The sequence below is a fragment of the Gossypium raimondii genome, chromosome 7 (assembly GCF_025698545.1).
Source record: "Gossypium raimondii isolate GPD5lz chromosome 7, ASM2569854v1, whole genome shotgun sequence".
NCBI lineage: Eukaryota > Viridiplantae > Streptophyta > Magnoliopsida > Malvales > Malvaceae > Gossypium > Gossypium raimondii.
In genome coordinates, this window is record NC_068571.1 from 21,058,694 (window position 1) to 21,078,655 (window position 19,962).

General features: G+C 30.2%; 1 protein-coding gene across 1 annotated transcript; it reads left to right on the forward strand.

Annotated features, from left to right (window-relative positions):
- The first annotated feature begins 10,957 nt into the window (after nucleotides 1-10,957).
- On the forward strand, nucleotides 10,958-14,154 carry LOC105784708 (glucose-1-phosphate adenylyltransferase small subunit, chloroplastic/amyloplastic). The gene is made up of 9 exons (XM_012610639.2): nucleotides 10,958-11,293; nucleotides 11,384-11,680; nucleotides 11,776-12,045; nucleotides 12,124-12,303; nucleotides 12,791-12,894; nucleotides 12,985-13,096; nucleotides 13,192-13,290; nucleotides 13,393-13,512; nucleotides 13,894-14,154. The coding sequence occupies exons 1-9, from the start codon at nucleotides 11,036-11,038 to the stop codon at nucleotides 14,008-14,010; spliced, it is 1,557 nt and encodes a 518-aa protein (XP_012466093.1). The 5' UTR covers nucleotides 10,958-11,035; the 3' UTR covers nucleotides 14,011-14,154.
- The last annotated feature ends 5,808 nt before the right edge of the window (nucleotides 14,155-19,962 follow it).

A 19,962-nucleotide genomic window follows, 5' to 3' on the forward strand; every position in this document is an offset into this window, starting at 1 on the left:
ATTAAAATTCTTAAAAATAATAAAAATTGTAAAAAGTTATAAAAAAATATTAAAATTGATATAGACTTATAAAAATTATAAAAAATCATAAAAATTAAATTGGACCGGTTAGCCTGAAACTGACAAGGGTACCGGTCCAAGGAAAGCCATTAGACCGGTTGACTTGGGAACTAGACCATTAAATCGATTTTTTTTATTTTTTTTAATATCTTTATCAAACCAAAATTTCAGTATCCAACTATTAGCTTATGTTAGAATGAAATATTATAACTAAGGTTTTCGAAACCGAACCACTGGTTGAATCGATCAAGCCATCGGTTTGCCAATTCAACTGATCCGTTTAGTTTAATTAAATAAAACATTAAAAATAAAAAATATTTAAAAAATCGGTTCAACTGTCCCAAGTTAATCAATCTAATGGTTTTCTATAGACTGGTACCCTTGTTGATTATGGTCGAATTGGTCCAACCGACTAATCCGATCCAATTCAAGTTTTTATGATTTTTTATATATTTTTTATAAGTGTATATTAATTTTAATAATTTTAATACTTTTTATTATTTGGATGATTTGTAAGTTTGTTTATAAAAATTTAAATTTTTTTATCAATTTTATAAAAAATTTAATAATTTATTAGAGCCAAGGAGGAGCAGGTATTTCTAAGTTTTGAAATATTCAATTTGTTTTCAATATTTCCGAGTTCTGGTTTAACTGTCTTTATTAATGTATTATTATTTTGTTGAGTATTGATACATAGTCCAGTTAGCCATGGGTTAGGCGTGTCAAGGATAAAGTATCCCTGTTGGCAACAATAGTAATCCAAAAATCCTAATAGTAGAACCTCCTTGTAGGAAATAAGAAAACAAAGAATGTTTTCCTTTCTTAGAAGAACCAATTCTTCTGTAAGCTTTGTTTCCAATCAATCCCAATAGTCCGACCAAACCTCAAACAGCGCCGTTAATGAACCAGAAGAACATTACTAAAACATTCCCCAAAGATTTGATAATTTGACTCTTCCAAGAGTTCCAACAAACCAAGTTTACAAGAAAACAACTTTTAAAAATTTAAATGTTTTTTGCAGTTACATTATAAAAACAAAAGAAATGAGTTTACCTATTTAAGAGGCCAAAGACATATCATGTTTAATGACTGATTATTAGGAACTATAGAAACAAGCTTATGTACTGGCCCAATACATTTTAATTGTTATCCAAATTTTATGGTATCTTTAAATATTTTACAATCTTTGACCCTCCAAATTCATACCCATAACTACAAAATGCTTCTTGGTTATGAGGTACTAACTTTAGCCTATAGACTCCACTTCAAAGCTATGTATTCTGTAGTTAATACCAAGGCTTTACTTCAAAGCCCAAAAGGAGAAACCCTCTTAATAGAAACAGATACCTCAAGATCTCATACCACAATCCCAAGAATACAACGGCATGAAATAAACCTTCCTGATAGGTGGAAACTTGAGGGTGCTACAGACCCTGTGGCACCTACTCCAATAAGAAACGCTTCATTAAGTGAAATCTCCCAACACCAAGATGGCACAGTTGAATTAATATTCAACATGCCAAGGAGAATGCCTCCAAGACATTCCTTTGAAATAGGAAGTACCAGCACAACTTTTAGGAGGTTAAATTTAGAAGAAGAGTCAAATCCAAAAACACAAACTGCAAATTTTAGGACAGCTAGAGCCTCTATCTCTTCTATCCCAATAACATTTAGAACCAATTTATAAGGAATAGATAATTCTTCAAATATAGCTCAACCTATCTATGCCAGACAGGAAGAGAGTCCCCAAAATTCACCTAATATGTCACCAACATATTCATCAATGCTAATAATGCAAAACAATGAGAAAAATCAGAAATATTTGTTCTAGAAAAATATTTTGAGATAAATAAGGAATGATGTAGAAAACACTTCTATTCCAACAAAAATAAGCAAAAAGAAAAGATTACTTTAAAAATTATAATGATAAAAAGAAAACGTTCTTCAAGAATATTATGAATTCATGAATACCCATAAAATTCATATAAAATTCTTTGAATGGTTTGAATAATATTATCCAGAATCTGTTAATATAATAAAACATAATACTAGATGGCAAACTAATAAAGGAGAAGTTGGATCTCAACATCCTCCTTTAATAGAGATTCAATATCTTCACAAAAATACTGGAATAAAAGCAAATCCTTTAAGAATGAAAGCTCCTGACGCGGGAGAACAAATCTTATCAAAAGATATTAAAATGATAGTAGAACAAAACAATTATACAAATATTAGTCTTTATACAATAGGTAAACAACGAAAATTTGGTAGAAAATTAACCAATTAAGAAAGAACCAGTAAAAGAGGTAGTAGAAAAAAGTTCTAAAGAACCAATATTTACACCTTATAAAGTTCCAAAACCTTTCTAAAAATCCCAAAATGATTTATTAACAGAAATCTAAAATAGGCTAGATGCTTTAGAAAGTTACAAGTCTGGATTAATTGCACCTGATACCCCAATGCAAGCCCAACATTCAATAAACACATTACACAAATCTTCCCAATCTGACTCTGACCAGTCAGATGAACAACAAATCAACAAAATGACTTGGAAAGAACCAAAAATATTATATTATCCAAAAATCACTGCACCTGATCTTAATATAGAAGAAAAACTCATTTTCCAAAATAAATACAATGCTAATACAATTTATGAATGGAATATAGGCTGACTGTCTGAATATAATATTCTTTATTTATTACAACAAATGACAATGGTTTCAAATGTTTATAAAACCCAAAACCAAAATGGATTAATCAGTGATCATGCTATAGCCAATCTTTTAGTTGTTGGGTTTACCGATCAATTAAAAGGATGGTGGGACCATGCACTCACTAAAACCCAACAAGAAGAAATCTTGAAAGCAATAAAAAAGATGATCAATGAAGAATTATTTTGGATGAACAAAGAAAAGAAATCCAAGATGCAGTAGCAACTTTAATTTTCTCAATCTCTAAACACTTTATAGAGATCATTCTCATATTAAAGATAGAAATTCAAAATTATTATCAAATTTAAAATGCAAAAAATTAGCGATTTTAAATGGTATAAATATGTCTTTATAACTAGAGTTATGCAAAGATCTGGTAACCAACAACCGTTCTGGAAAGAAAAATTTTTAGCAGGACTTCCTACTTTACTAGGAGAAAAAGTTAAAAATCAAATAAGAAAAAATTGCAGAGGTATTATTCCGTATGAAAAACTTACATATGGTGAACTAATTAGTTTCACCCAAAAAGAAGGATTAAAAATTTGTCAAGATTTAAAATTACAAAAACAACTTAAGAAAGAAAGATATCAATGTAGAAAGGAATTAGGATCATTCTGCCACAGATTTGACATTAGGAATGAACCTTCTTCTTCAAAAACATGTTGCCTGTAAAACCAAAAAATAGGAGAAAGAATATTTGAGAATATTATAAAAACCCAAATATAGAAAATACAGAAAAGAAACAACAAAAAAGGAAAACAAAATAGATAAAACAATAAAATGTTATAGATGTGGAAAACCATTACAAATCTCAAAATATTGCAAAATTAAAAGAATAATTAACAATTTAAATCTAGATAAAGAAATAGAACAAAAATAAATGAGATTCTCTTAGAAACAATTTCTTCAAGATGATACATCTATTGAAACAGATGAATTACAAATAGACGAATTATAAATAGACGAATTACATACAACATCCCAATCTTTTGATGATGAAAATGAACATTCAATTAATATGTTAACCAAAGATCAAGAATTTATGATTGAAGTCATTGATAAAATTCAAGACCCGAACTTAAAAGAGAATACATTTTGAAATTAAAATCCTCATTAAAAGATAAACTAGAAAAAGAAAAGAGATTATTTCTAGTCAATCACAAATGTACAATATACAAGATATAACATTTAATAAATATAAAAAATAAAACCGGACAAATCACAAATTCGAATTACAAGTAGAAATAAAACAAATTAAATTGGAACTTTCTCACTTAAAATAGAACAAGAAATGAAATAACAAATGCATACCTTAAAACATGAAATCCCAAAAATAGTTAGTCGAAACTAAACCCGAACCTAAAGAAAATAAACAGAATATATGATGGTTCTAATCAAGTTTCTATCCAAAGATATTTAATAAAATAAATATTGTTATAAATAATGAATTTCAATTAGAAACAATAGCTCTTTTTATATAAGAGCAAACCAAAACTGTATAGAAAAGGGATAATTCCAACAAAATATTATGACAAAACATCGAATCTCTTAAGGTCGCAAACAATAAAAACTAAAATTACTTACAAAATTCTCAATACAAAAATCAGTAACAAAGGTATAAAATATCAAACATGTATTCTAATGGTAAAAGATATTACCCAAGATGTCATATTAGGAACTCCATTTATATCCTTACTCAAACCATATAAAGTAACAAATAGTTCAATTTCTACCAAATCTCTACCAAAGTTTTAAACACTAAAGTAGAATTTCCTTTTGTAGAAAAACCCAAAATGAGAAATCTCAACTTATTAACATATTTATACATCCATAATTAGGGGTGAGCATTCGATCGAATCGAATCGAATCGAATCGAAAATTTTCGAGTTAATCGAGTTTTCGAATCTCATTTTATCATCCTAACTTTATTTGAAGTTTTCTCAAATCGAGTCGAGTGAGATGGAATTCGAATCGAATCGAATCGAATATATTTGTTCGAGTTAAATTTTAAAAAATAATTTTGGGTCCTTGTAACCATTGTCACCCATCGTAATAAAATTTGTCCACCTTAATCAAATTTTTATTAACTTTCATCACCTCATAATTTATTTATTAATTTTTTATATCTTGGTTAGCTTATTTGTTTGCTTAGTTGTTTCAATTATCTTTGGATTCTTGTCACTATGTATTTTAGAATTAAAATATATTAAATATAAAAATATGATTTTTAATAAAATTTATTTTAAAAATAAAATTTGAAATTGATACCAATATAAAATTTTAACACGAATATTTTATGGCATAATTAAGAATTCAATTTTAATATAAATATTCAATATGACTAAACAATTCAATAATATAAATAATATAAAATGTGAAATTTAATTTAATAATATAAATAGTATATATAAATAAAATTATTACTATTTATGTTTAGTGATTTTTTTTGGATAATTTTGATTTTTTATTTGAGAGTAAAGGGTGAGAAGTAAAAGTTTAGGGGAAAAATAAAAAGTTTTGGGGAATAAAAGTTTGAGGGAAAGTAAATAGGGGGAGTAAAATTTTGGAGGGAAAATATTAAAAAAATTGGAGGGGGGAGGGTTTGGGGTAGATGGGAGGTGGGATGGGAAGAGAATAAAAGTTTTAGGGGAAAAGTGGGAGGGAGTAAAAATTTTGGGGGAAAATAAAAAGTTTTGAGGGTTTTTGAGAGTAAAATTTTGAAAAAAAATTAATGGAAGAGTAAAATTTTGGTGGGAAATGGATTTTGGGTAGATTGGGGGTTGGGAGGGGAGGGGAGTAAAAGTTTTGGGGGAAAAGTGGGAAGGAGTAAAAGTTTTGAGGGAAAAGTAAAAAAGTTTGGGAGTTTAGGGTAAAACTGTAAAATATTATAGTTTCATATTCGAATTATTCGAATTATTCGAGTTATTCGAGTTATTCGAATTCAAAAACTCAACTCGATTCAAACTCGAAATTCCAAAAAAAAATTCGAGTTGATTCGAATAACTCGATTAACTCGAATAACTCGATTCGTTTAACTCGAAATTCGAATTTTTTTCGATTTTTTCGAGTCGAATCGAATTTTGCTCACCCCTATCCATAATGGGCAAATCAATAATTTAATTAATCATAAACAGAAACAAATCTCTTTTCTAAAAGAAGAAATATGTTTTAAAAAATTGACTGAACAATTAGAAAAAAGAGAAGTCCAAAAAAGGATAAATCAAATCAAAGAAGAAATAGAATCAACAATTTGTTCTGACATTCCTAATGCCTTTTGGGATGGAAAAAAAACACAAAGTAACGTTACCATATGAAAATAATTTTGATGAAAGACAAACACCCACAAAAGCAAGACCAATACAAATGAACAAAGAAATGGAGGAATTTTGTAAAAAAGAAATACAAGATCTTCTTAATAAAAAATTAATTAGGAAAAGAAGTTATCCTTGGAGTTGTTCAATACTTTATGTAATGAAAAATGCAGAACTCAAAAGAGGAACGCCAAGATTAGTAATTAATTGCAAGCCTCTCAATCAAGCCTTAAAATGGATTAGGTACCCAATACCAAATAAAAAAAAAATTGTTACAAAAACTCTGCAATGCAAATATTTTCTCAAAATTTGACATGAAATCGGGATTTTGGCAAATCCAAATAAAAGAAGAAGAAAGATACAAAACGCCATTTACTGTACCATTTGGTCAATATGAATGAAATGTCATGCCTTTTGGATTAAAAAATGCTCCATCCGAATTTCAAAGAATAATGAATGATTTTTTTACCTATATTCTCAATTTACAATAGTGTACATTGATGATGTATTAGTGTTTTAAGAAAATTTAGAAAAACACTTCAAACATTTATCCATCTTCGTAAAAGTCATAAAAAATAATGGTTTAGTAGTTTCTAAATCCAAGATAAGTTTATTCCAAACCAAGGTAAGATTCCTAGGTCATTACATTAACCAAGGAACCATTACCCCAATAGAAAGTTCTATAGAATTTACTAGCAAATTCCCAGACCAAATCCTTGATAAAGTCCAATTACAAAGATTCTTAAGAAGCTTCAATTATGTCATAAACTTTTATCCAAGTCTTAGCAAATTATGTAAACCATTATATGATAGGCTCAAAAAGAATCCACAACCTTGGACAAATGACCACACCAATATTATCGCCCATATTAAAAAATAAATTACTAAGCTTCCTTGTTTATATTTAGCTGATCTAGATGCCCCCAAAATAGTAGAAACAGATGCTTCTGAAATAGGATACGGTGGGTAGGGGTGAGCATTCGATCGAATCGAATCGAATCGAATCGAATCGAATCGAAAATTTTCGAGTTAATCGAGTTTTTGAATCTCATTTTATCATCCTAACTTTATTTGAAGTTTTCTCGAATCGAGTCGAGTGAGATGGAATTCAAATCGAATATATTTGTTCGAGTTAAATTTTAAAAAATAATTTTGGGTCCTTGTAACCATTGTCACCCATCGTAATAAAATTTGTCCACCTTAATCAAAATTTTTATTAACTTTCATCACTTCATAATTTATTTATTAATTTTTTATATATTGGTTAGCTTCTTTGGTTGCTTAGTTGTTTCAATTATCTTCAGATTCTTGTCACTATGTATTTTAGAATTAAAGAATATATTAAATGTAAAAATATGATTTTTTAATAAAAGTTATTTTAAAATAAAATGTGAAATTGATACCAATATAAAATTTTATCACGAATATTTTATGGCATAATTAATAATTCAATTTTAATATAAATATTCAATATGACTAAACAATTCAATAATATAAATAATATAAAATGTGAAATTTAATTTAATAATATAAATAGTAGATATAAATAAAATTATTACTATTTATGTTTAATGGTTTTTTGGATAATTTTGATTTTTTATTTGAGAGTAAAGGGTGAGAAGTAAAAGTTTAGGGAAAAATAAAAGTTTTGGGGAATAAAAGTTTGAGGAAAGTAAATAGGGGAGTAAAATTTTGGAGGAAAATATTAAAAAAATTGGAGGGGGAGGGTTTGGGATAGATGGGAGGTGAGATGGGAAGGAATAAAAGTTTTAGGGAAAAGTGGGAGGAGTAAAAATTTTGGGGAAAATAAAAGGTTTTGAGGGTTTTGGGAGTAAAATTTTGAGAAAAAATAAATGGGAGAGTAAAATTTTGGTGGGAAATAGATTTTGGGTAGATTGGGGGGTTAGGAGGGGAGGGGAGTAAAAGTTTTGGGGGGAAAGTGGGAAGGAGTAAAAGTTTTGAGGGAAAAATAAAAAGGTTTGGGACTTTGGGGTAAAAATGTAAAATATTATAGTTTGATATTCGAATTATTCGAATTATTCGAATTATTCGAGTTATTCGAATTCGAAAACTCAACTCGATTCGAACTCGAAATTCGAAAAAAATATTTGAGTTGATTCGAATAACTCGATTAACTCGAATAATTCGATTCGTTTAACTCGAAATTTGAATTTTTTTCGATTTTTTTGAGTCGAATCGAGTTTTGCTCACCCCTAACGGTGGGATCCTCAAACAAGTTAAAGAGGGAAATGAACAAATAGTCCAGTTTACTTCCAGACACTGGAATCCAACTCAGCAAAATTATAGTACTATTAAAAAAGAAATTTTATCAATTGTTTTTTGCATTACAAAATTCCAAAGCGATTTATTAAATCAAAAATTTCTTTTACGAATTGATTGCAAATCAGCAAAAGAAGTTCTACAAAAAGATATTCAAAATATTGCCTCAAAAAAAAATTTTGCAAGATAGCAAACAATTTTGAGCATATTTGATTTTGATATTGAATACATCAAAGGAGAAACTAATTATTTGCCTGATTTTCTCACCAGAGTTTCTTCAAAAATGTCACCCAAACTCAGAGACAAAGAGAGGAAAAATAGGAGAAACATCCAAAACCCAAATTTCCTCAAAACCAATTTAGTCATGGTATGAAATTTGCCATGAAGAAGAATTGAGAGATCATCATCCTCATCAAAATCCTCCAAAAATACATTTGTTCAAGATGCACAAGATCCAAATGAAATTGGTTCTCAAATCAATAAATGGATTGGGTCTCTTTCTTAATCTCCAGAATTGGCATTGGCCTTTTCTCAAATGAAAAAAGGAAACTCCTCTCAAGCAAATTGCTGGTGAAGCAGCAAAGATTTCAAAAAATAAAGAGATTGTTTTACCCAAACCAAAATCTCTCAAAAATATTTTAAAAGAGACATCTCTCCAAGATGTTTTTCCAAAAGAAATAGCAGTGTCTTCACAGACTGCTACACAAAAATCCTCACAATATTTTTCAAACAAATGTTTTGAAAAAATTCTTATTATGGAGGAAGAATTTTCAGAAAAACCTCCACATATACTTGCAAATGAACTTTTTAATGGATGACATTTTAAGCCATTAGATTCTCAAAAACCTCAACAGTATTATGAAAACATATTGGTTTAAATTGGATTAGTACTTTTCAAACACTACACAAACCTAAAATATCTAAATTTTATTACCCATTCAATAGCCCAAATATTAAAAATTCTTCAACCAAGGGATTGGGGTGAAAACCCAAATTCTCCAAAGAAATTTCAAGCCAAATTTACCACCAAAATTGACCCACCACTCATATTTTACATATTGGGATTATCAAATGGCATGGTACAACGCATTCTTACTGAACAATCAACATATGAGACATTACTGACTCATATATTTCAAATACAGTACCCAATTCAAATTCCCAAACTGGTTCCTAGAATGGTGGAATTGGTATGGACCATAATCTTTTGAGATCCTACCAGAGAAAATTCAAAACTTATTGCCCAAATTCTTTGACAAATTTCAACCTGAACCAAACCAAAAACACATTTAGAGAACATTTCATTTTTTTCTCAAAATTGTGCATTTCTTGGATTGTTTCTTGGAATTACTCCTATGAACAAGATCCACATACTGGAATTCCATTATTAGTTCGAAACTTCAGAACTAAATGGTGGGACAAATTTCATGATGAAAAATATGATTCAAAATATTTGGATAATTTTTTCAACAAGAATCCGAGATTATGCAAGTCAGTAGCCCCGGATCAAACCATAGCAAAATTCCTTCAAGCAAAATCGACAGCTAGTGGAATGCTAGCTCAAGCCAAGACCAAGAAGAAATACAAAAACTCATAGCTGAAATGCTCAGCTCAATGGATTCTGAATCTGAAGGCGAGAAATATTCAACGTCTTCAATTAAATCGGTGGATCTTATAGATGATACCACCTCAGTAACCATTACCAAGACCAAGAAAAAATGATGCAAAAGAAAGAAGATGAACAGGAAATATTCTCTGGCATGAACAGTAGAAATCTGTGGCAGAAATAGTAAGATTCTCTAGCATGAATAGTGAATATTCTCTATAGTTTGTATTTTTATAACCAGAGAATATATTCTCTAAAAAGTTTCAATTATGTAATGATGTAAGGGATTGAATTTCCAGTTTCAAATGATGTAAAGAGACATTAGCCCTCTATAAAAGGCTATCAGATTTAGAATGAAAGACACGACTGGAAATACCCATTTCAGATATTAAAACTCGTTTCTCCAATTTTTATTTTAAGTTTTCAAAAATTTAATCAAACAATCTTTCAAATTTTAATTTCAAATTACAAATTACAATTCCGACTATCGCTTTACAAATTCCATCCTCAAATTCTCGAGACTATCTGGTATCAAAGCCAATTTTCATATTTCAAAATTTTAATAATTTATTAGAATTTTATTTTTATAATATTTATAATTTTTAAAAGTTCATATGAATTTTCATATATATTTTTAAATATTTAAAAATTCCTATTTTTATTTTTAATATTTTTAATGATTTTATGAAAAAATATCAAATTAAATCAAAAATTGTCACGTGTCACTATTTGATTGGGTCCGTCGATTTATTTTAACTATCAACGTAGTTAATGACAACAACTATTAACGGTGGAGTTTAATTAATTATTTTAATTAACTAAAGAGACTTAACTTGTGGATTTAATATAAGAGGTTAATTGATTTTTTTACATATAAGTTTTTTTATTAAATGATAAATAAAAAAGCTAAGTTTTTATAGCAACGAATTATAAGCAGTGACCGTTGTGAAATAACAAACACCAGATACTTTTTACTAATTAATTTTCTCACACAAATCCCGTCAAACATCAGATCCATAAAGCTGCCACTCCCACATACTTGCACTCATTTTAGAGTTAAACTGCAAATGGCAAGCATGGCCGCATTGGGTGCTTTCAGGTCGCCTGCTACATCGTCGTCCAATGCTTCTTTCGTTTCTCGGAGCCGTCTATCCACTGCTCCTCGGACCTTGTCCTTTTCGGCTTCTTCTTTGTCCGGCGACCATGTTGTTTCTAGAACCATTACCGGTTCCCGCCAAAAGGAACGTACTCCATTGATCGTTTCGCCGAAGGCCGTTTCGGATTCCAAGAACTCGCAGACATGTCTTGAACCCGACGTTAGTCGAGTAAGTTTCCATTTATCTTTGTGTGATTCTGATGAAATATTGTTCTAATGCCAAACCATTTGCTGATGACACTTTGATTGGTTTTGGCAGAGTGTTTTGGGGATTATATTGGGAGGTGGAGCAGGGACAAGGCTTTACCCGCTAACAAAGAAGAGAGCAAAGCCGGCTGTTCCATTAGGAGGAAATTATAGGCTAATTGATATTCCCGTTAGCAATTGCTTGAACAGTAATGTGTCCAAAATCTACGTTCTGACTCAATTCAATTCCGCTTCTCTCAATCGCCATATTTCCCGCGCATATGCTAGTAACATGGGTGGTTACAAGAACGAAGGGTTCGTTGAAGTTCTTGCTGCTCAGCAAAGTCCCGAGAACCCAAATTGGTTCCAGGTTTGCTATGCTACTAAAATGGATTAAATTGTTTACGGATTATGATTATGATTTTTCTTTTAAAAAATTTGTGTTTTGACTTTGATTATGGACAGGGGACTGCGGATGCTGTGAGGCAGTACTTGTGGTTGTTTGAGGAACATAATGTTCTGGAGTTCTTGGTTCTTGCTGGGGACCATTTATATAGAATGAATTATGAAAGTTTTATTCAGGCCCATAGGGAGACTGCTGCTGACATTACGGTGGCTGCATTGCCTATGGATGAAAAACGGGCTGCTTCCTTTGGTCTGATGAAGATTGATGACGAAGGCCGTATAATTGAATTTGCTGAGAAACCCAAAGGGGACCAACTCAAAGCTTTGCAGGTAGGATCCTCCTGACCATGAGATTTTCTTACATGAACGTCATTGTTTCTGGTTCTAGTTTTGATGGTGTTGTTTTAGGTTGACACCACAATTTTAGGTCTTGATGATGAGAGAGCAAAAGAAATGCCTTACATTGCTAGTATGGGCATATATGTTGTCAGTAAAAACGCGATGTTGGACCTTCTTTCGAAGAAGTTTCCTGGTGCCAATGATTTTGGAAGTGAAGTCATTCCAGGTGCTACTTCCATTGGGATGAGGGTAAGTATTCTTTTCTGCACTCCTCCATCTGAATGGACTTCACCATTACCAAGCTGAATTAGTAAAGGAGATGATCTCAAAACATAGATCCTAGTAGCTTATTTATTTGCTTTTCAATATCTGAGGCACCCAGTTCTGTTTCTTTTTTCATGGTAAGCTATGTTCTTTAAACATGATATTTTGGACTTCATTTATTCTTCAAGTTACTTCTCAGCACTAGCATTTGCAACAAGAAGTTGAACAACGTGGAGATTGGATCCTGCTCTGTCTTTGTCTAGTTACAAACAGTTTCAAACAAGGTTATGTCCAGGATATACATTCATGTCGAGGGCATACCTTAGAATAATTTTGTCATGTATGCTAGAATGAAGCTCCAGTAATAGAATTTGATTCATGATGGAGTTTGTTTATGTTCCCATGTTGAAATTTTTTCTTCACATAACTGAGAATTACTAATTCTGGAAGTCTAATTGCCTGTTATGCGTAGGTGCAAGCTTACTTGTATGATGGCTACTGGGAAGACATTGGTACAATAGAGGCATTTTACAATGCAAATCTGGGAATTACCAAAAAGCCAGTGCCGGATTTTAGGTAGTTCTGATTCCTCACTGGATTATCATTTTACAATCTTGATGGATCAACTTAATTAATTACTTTTATTGTTTTGGACTTTCTCCCCAGCTTCTATGACCGTTCATCTCCAATCTACACCCAGCCTCGCTATTTGCCTCCATCCAAAATGCTTAATGCTGATGTTACAGATAGTGTTGTTGGCGAGGGTTGTGTTATTAAGGTTAGTTCCTTGGGGTATTGCTTTGAAATGTTTGCTGGCTAATTGGAAATTAGATTACTTAGGAGTTTATCCTCGGGGCTTTTTGCTGATTGCAGAACTGTAGAATTCACCATTCTGTTGTTGGTCTCCGATCTTGCATTTCTGAGGGTGCAATCATAGAAGATACCTTACTAATGGGAGCAGATTATTATGAGGTAGTTCAACCTGAAAGTTCTTAGCTTTCTTGTCTATTGTTTTACCGACATATATCATTTTGTATCCATAATAATCTCTATTTCCTCATTACCATCCTCCAGACTGAGGCTGACAGAAAATTTCTAGCTGCAAAGGGCAGTGTTCCAATTGGTATCGGAAAGAATTCGCACATCAAGAGAGCCATCATTGACAAGAATGCTCGGATAGGCGATGATGTGAAGGTTAAGTCTTTATTTTATCTATTAAATTGCTTTTTATTTTTAATGATATGACTCTGAACTGGTAACTAAACGCTTTTCCTTGAAAAAAGAGAAGAGTTTCAGTGATCATTTGGTAAAATATCACCTTGGTGCTGCCTCCTCTGCATGTAGCTTGAGGAATAAGAAATCTTCTCTTATCAAGTTTGTCATTGCTTGTTACCTTTGTGGTGCATTGTGGATGGTCGAATCTGAAGGCAGTGGTACATAAAAGTGCGGACAGTATAAGATTTAAAAAAGAAGTTTTAGTGCATTAATCACTGTCTCACAAATTTGGAATTATTTAACTTCTTATCCCATCTAATATCATATCCATGTTTATTTAAATGAATGTGGCAATTTCAGATCATTAACAACGACAATGTGCAAGAAGCTGCTAAGGAAACGGATGGATATTTCATTAAGAGTGGGATTGTGACGATAGTGAAGGATGCCTTGATTCCCAGTGGAACTGTAATTTGAACTAGTAGAGGTACTGTTCCCTTAGTTATTCCTGAGAAAGTATTGCAATAGCAATTTTTTCCTACAGTTTAAAGACTTTGCTCCACCTGAGAAACAATGCTGTAAAGGTCATTTTCAGTTTGAATAATACTTTTTTGTCCATAATTGTCTGCAATTTTTGATGTCTCCAAATTGTGATGAGTCATAATTTTTTACCATTTGGACTAATTACTTTATGTGTTCATGATTTTAGTTACATTTTTAATTACAACTCAATATTAACAAAATTACATAAACGAAACCAAAGCTTACTTAAGTGTTAGGGATTAAAGAGTAATAAAACTATTAGCTCAATCTAAATATGTTGACTAATCACTTTAATTGTAAATCAATTTTATAATTTTTCAGAACAGGCAACTGATGCTTCTCACCAAATCATATACATTGGAAAACTCAGTTTCAAGCTAGCACATGTATATTTAATTATAACTACTTTTATTATTTACTAAAATCGTTAGGTAAACAAAATTTTCGAAATATTATATTAGATATTTAAATTTAATTTATTTAATTTTGCAATGCAATTAATTTAACCTAATTTAGGAGAAATTATTTTATCATTTGTGATTTAAGTAAAAAATTAGGGTAAACTACATTTATGGTCACTCTAAAATATAGTAAATTACATTCATGTTTATTCTAAAATGGTAAAAAGAAAAAAATTATCATGTGTCCGCCAGTCACTCAGTGTCACGGCAACAATCCGTTAAAAGAAAACAAAAATTTTAATGATAGTGATTAATTCACACAATTATTTTATTTATAGTGATTAAATTGAGAAAAAAAATTGAAGTGACTAAAATAGAATAAACCATATTTTAGAGTAACCATGAGTAGAAGCGAATTTAGGGGGCTGACAAGGGCCCGACCCCCTCAAAATAAAAAATTCCCATTTAGGCCCTTTAAATTTTTTTTAAATTTTAAATTAGTAAAGGTAAAATTACATTTTGGCCCCCCTAAAATTATAAAAATTTGATTTAATCCTTTAAAAATTATAAAGATATAGACTATAAAAAATTAAAATTTCATTCAACCCCCTAAAAAATTGTTCTGGCTTCGCCCCTGACCATGGGTGTAATCTACCCAAAAAATTAATATTTCATAGTGAAATACTTTTCAAATAATTTACTATAGCTCAAATTAACATAAGTTAGGAAAACCTAAAAGTTTAATTATATATTTAACACAATTTGTATAAATATTTCCATAAATACGTGAATATATATTTTATCATTATAAATTATTTCCTTGAATATGTTAATTGCCAACAATGTGTTGTTACTAAATATTCTATTTAGCTTTAAATAACATTTGCTTAAAAGAAACTAGTTGTAGTGATCATGAAAATAATAATGCAAATTTTCTTTGAGTTATTTTTGTTTCAAAATTTTAATAATTTTATATCTATTTCAAATTTTAATTTATTCCTATTAACAGGGTAATTTTAATGTTTTCTATAATTTTGTACAATTTTTTTCTCCTTGATTTTAGAATGGAAGGGAGACCAAATTTAAATCGAACCAATGGAATTTAAAGACTAGGATAAAAGTAAATATCTTTTAGGAAAAGGTTGCCTGAAGAAATTGTTAAAATAAATTGTAAACACTCCTCCTCCACACTCACTCACAAGCCCCGACAGGATTTTTTGGGCACACACAACAAATGGAAGGTTTTCGGTCAAAAGTGTGTATCAAACAATGAAAAAAAAGACACGTGGAACACACAAGATGATAAGTGGAAAGCCATTTAGAAATATCAGGGACCACATCTCGTTCGATTCCTTCTATGGCTGGCTTGCAAACAAAGATTGCTTGCTAACCTAGAACGCGTACGAAGGGGTGTTGGACAAAATATGTCATGCCCAGTCTGCTGTCATGAATTAGAAAATATTTTTCATGTCCTTAGGGGCTGCCCAGTTGCTAAAGAAGTTTGGAACTACTTTGTACAAAGGACTCATCATGCACAATTTTTCTCAGAAAGCCTCTCGGAATGAATTAGGACAAATTTGGGGAATTCGGGATGGAGATTGAGGAATGGGGTTCCATGGTCAACCCTCTTTAGGTTGCTAGCATAGCGTATATGGAAGAATAGAAATCTCTTTATCTTTCAGGGCCTTTTCTGGAACCTTTTAGAAACCATTAAAATTTTCTTATGTTGGGCAACACAATATAGTTTAGCACAAAGCTGAGATCAAACTAGCGAGAGTAACTTAGGTTATGAGCGTAATAGGATTGATGAATGATTATATTATGGAATTAGATTAGTTAAGTTTTTTTTCATAGAAAAAAAAGTGAATATCTTGACCGTTGATGCAAGTGATTAAATAACTTAATGATTTAATTTTTCAAAATTAATTTTAGGAGTGGCACCTTAAAGCCAAAAAAAAATATACTAAGGGTTCTTTCAAATGATGTAGGTAGACAGGAGAAAGAAATTAAAGAAAAGGATTTACGCTATTTTTCAAGAAAAGTTAATTTTAGATTTAAAGGTTACATGGAGGAAATTCCAACATAAATCCTTCCTAGTTTTATATTTATTTAAAAGTCCTTCTGCATATTTAAATAATTGAATTACTTAAAATTAATCCTTAATAATTTTTTTGTTCTTTTAAACGGTTTGTTTTTGAAACTACAATTTAATTTGGAATCCAAAATATTTTTTATTTTTTAATATTTCATAGTAAAATTAACTGATATAATATCTTCCAAATTATCATATATATACACACATTTCTAAAATAATATGCTATAATATCCTTCCAACCTTTTTTTTGATAAACTATTAATATTCTACACAATTTACATTTATATTATTATATTTTAATTTCTCAATCATAACATTTCTAAAAGGTTATAATATTTTTAATAAACATATAATATATTAATTAATATATACAACCAAACTCGTCCGTTGCACATTCCTATCATTTTTTACTAACCTTGTAACATAAGTTGTAATACCCCAAAATTCTTCGATTTGTCATATAATACTTTTTCAAAGATTCTATCCATAGTCTTGTGTGATATCATTCTCTAATTCTATTTGAATTTGAGCATTAGAGGTGTCCTGAGTTAGTGTGCAATTTATTTTTGAAAATTTGGACTTGATTTGTAATAACTCGATTTTCAGTGGTGTTGAAAAATATTATTTCAAAACTTCATTTCTGTAAACCGTAAACCAAGTCTGTAAGTATAAAATAGGAATATTTACAACTCGATTTTTAGTGGTATTGAAAAATATGATTTTAGAACCCCATTTCCATAAACCGTAAACCAAGTTCGTAAATATAAAATAGGAATATTTACAGAGTTGATATAAAAATATAATGAAGTTCGGTTGAGTAATTTAACCTAGAAAATGGTTAATTAAAACTCAATGACTAAATTGTAAAAGTTCAATTACTATTGAATTTTAATTTTAAAAAGGTTTGGGGGCTAGATAACAATTATCCAAAGAATTAAAATGGTTATTTAACCATTATTCAATATGAATTAGTGGATGTTGATGATGAATTCCATTAAGATTAAATTATGATTAAATTAAGTTTAATAATGTTTTAATTAGTTAATTAAGTAAGATTAATTAAACTAAACCAAAGTTAGTCTAAGTATAAATACTTAGTGGGAAGAAAGATGAATCATCATCTTCTTCATCCATGCTTGGTCGTCCCATCTTAGAAAGAAAAGAAGAAAATCTTTCATTTGTTTCTACATTCAACCAACAAAATTTACTAGGTAACAAAGCTAAATTCATGGAATTTTTAGAGATTTATAATCATGGGAGCTTAGCTAGCTCATGTTTTAATTTGTTCAATCGTTAAGTTTTTAGCAAGTTACCATTAGAGAGAAATTGATGAATGAGGCTTCAATTTGATAGTTAATAAGCTTAGGTTGTAAAAGAACTAAATTTTAAAACTAATTAAGTTTGTTAGATAAATTTGTAACATTAGTGAATAAATTGAAAATATGTTAAGAAATTATGTTATGAATAGAAATTATAGGGTCTCTAATGAAAGAATGTGAAATCAGATTTTGATCCAATGCTAGATATTGAAAAATATGCATATCCCGAGTATAGAGACTAAATTGAATAAAATGCAAAATATGAGTGGCTATGATTTGAATGTGAATTTGATGAAATCTAATATCATTTTGTCTATTGAATTATCAAATATAGCTATAGACGATGTCGGGCCATCGCAAAAGAAAAGAAAAGCGAGAGTTATTGTCGAGTGATAAGAGAAATTTGGTTTGTACTTTTATGACTTGAGATCATTGAATATACATATCTCTATATATGCTGAGTGTATGATTTACTATCGGGGTAAGCTTATAATGTCATATAAACTAATTCGTATTGTTTGATATTGAATATTGAGAAATTGAACTAAATTGAATATAATAGAAATAAGCATGATATAATTGATAATGATTCATCTGATGAATTGAGTAGATATGAAATGGTGATATATGATCTATGATATAGTTGATGATGGAATTTGGTATAGAATTATGATTTTGAATATGAATCAATATGTAATTAGACATTGAATACCCTATTAACTATTCAGGTAGAGTCAAATATAGTTGGTGTCACGCCCCGTTTTTATTTAGTTATTGTTATCATTTGAATGAGATGGAGTTCTAGCCTAGTAGTTAAAAGCAAGCTTAGCTATCCTTGAGACACAAGTTCAAGTCCCCCTTTTAGCATTTTTATTTAAATTCGACACACCCCCTTGGTCAAACCCTTTTGCCGCCCAAAAATGTTGCCACACACTCAAGATTTTTTCCTTCCTTTTCTTCTTCCTTCCTTCCTTCCTTGTTTACTCATCTTTTCACTCCTTTTGTTCCCTCACATTTATTTCTTTTCCTTTGTTTCCTTCATTTTCTTTTCCTCCCATTTGACTTGTTTGTGCCGCCCCTATCACCAAAGAACCATTATTCTTCATTATTTTCATATTTTCTCTCCTCTTTCCCTTTTTCTCTTTTCCACCACCTTATACCACCATATTTTCTTTTTGTCACCACTCTAACCACCAATTGTCAACATTGCACCACCACATAACCACCCTTCCCTCTTTTCCCTTTTTTTGCCACCACCGCTCTACTATTGGACCTCCACCGTTACCGCCGCCGTCACCACCTATTTTTCTTTCTTTATTCTCATCTTTTCTTTTCTTTCGGTTGTAATCAAATCTCCTTTACTCTTCTTTCTATTTTTTTCAATTGGATATGTTACATTTCTACTCATCTTTTCTTTATTTATATTTTTGTTTCTCTATAATCATTCTTCCTCCATCTATTCAAGTTTTTCGTTGAACCATAACTTCTGATCTAATCGATAAATCATATGTAATGATTAGCATAATCTAAACACAATTCTTTAGCATAATCTAAACACAATTCTTTCTTTTCTTTGTAAGGCCAAAATTATATATATTTATCTTATATATATTATGTTTTCAATGAAGGTTTCAATCCAGAATGCTTGGATTTACATTAGCGTAAAAATATTGTTGGATCTCCATTTGAAAGAGTGATAGAGTAAGTGATTCTTATTCGATTTAATGAAAGGACTTTAATGGATTGTATAGCTTAAATTGACACATTAATGTTTTTGGTGTATGTACCATTACGCTATAATTAGATCGAGACGAGATCTGGTTAGATCTGAAGCGTAGGAGTGTGAAGGAGTGGATCTAGTATTATGGGACTTTCATTCAAGGTGTGAGTTCTAACCAATTTAAAATTGTGGTTGATTTGTTCATAATTATTATATGTGATCAATTAATAATATTCTTGTGATCCATACCGGATTTATGACTAACCGAATGCATGAAAGTTATTGGTGAAGTGACCGATGAGAAATAAATCTTTTGATTAGGATTGGCTAAAAGTAAGTACTAAAATTTAC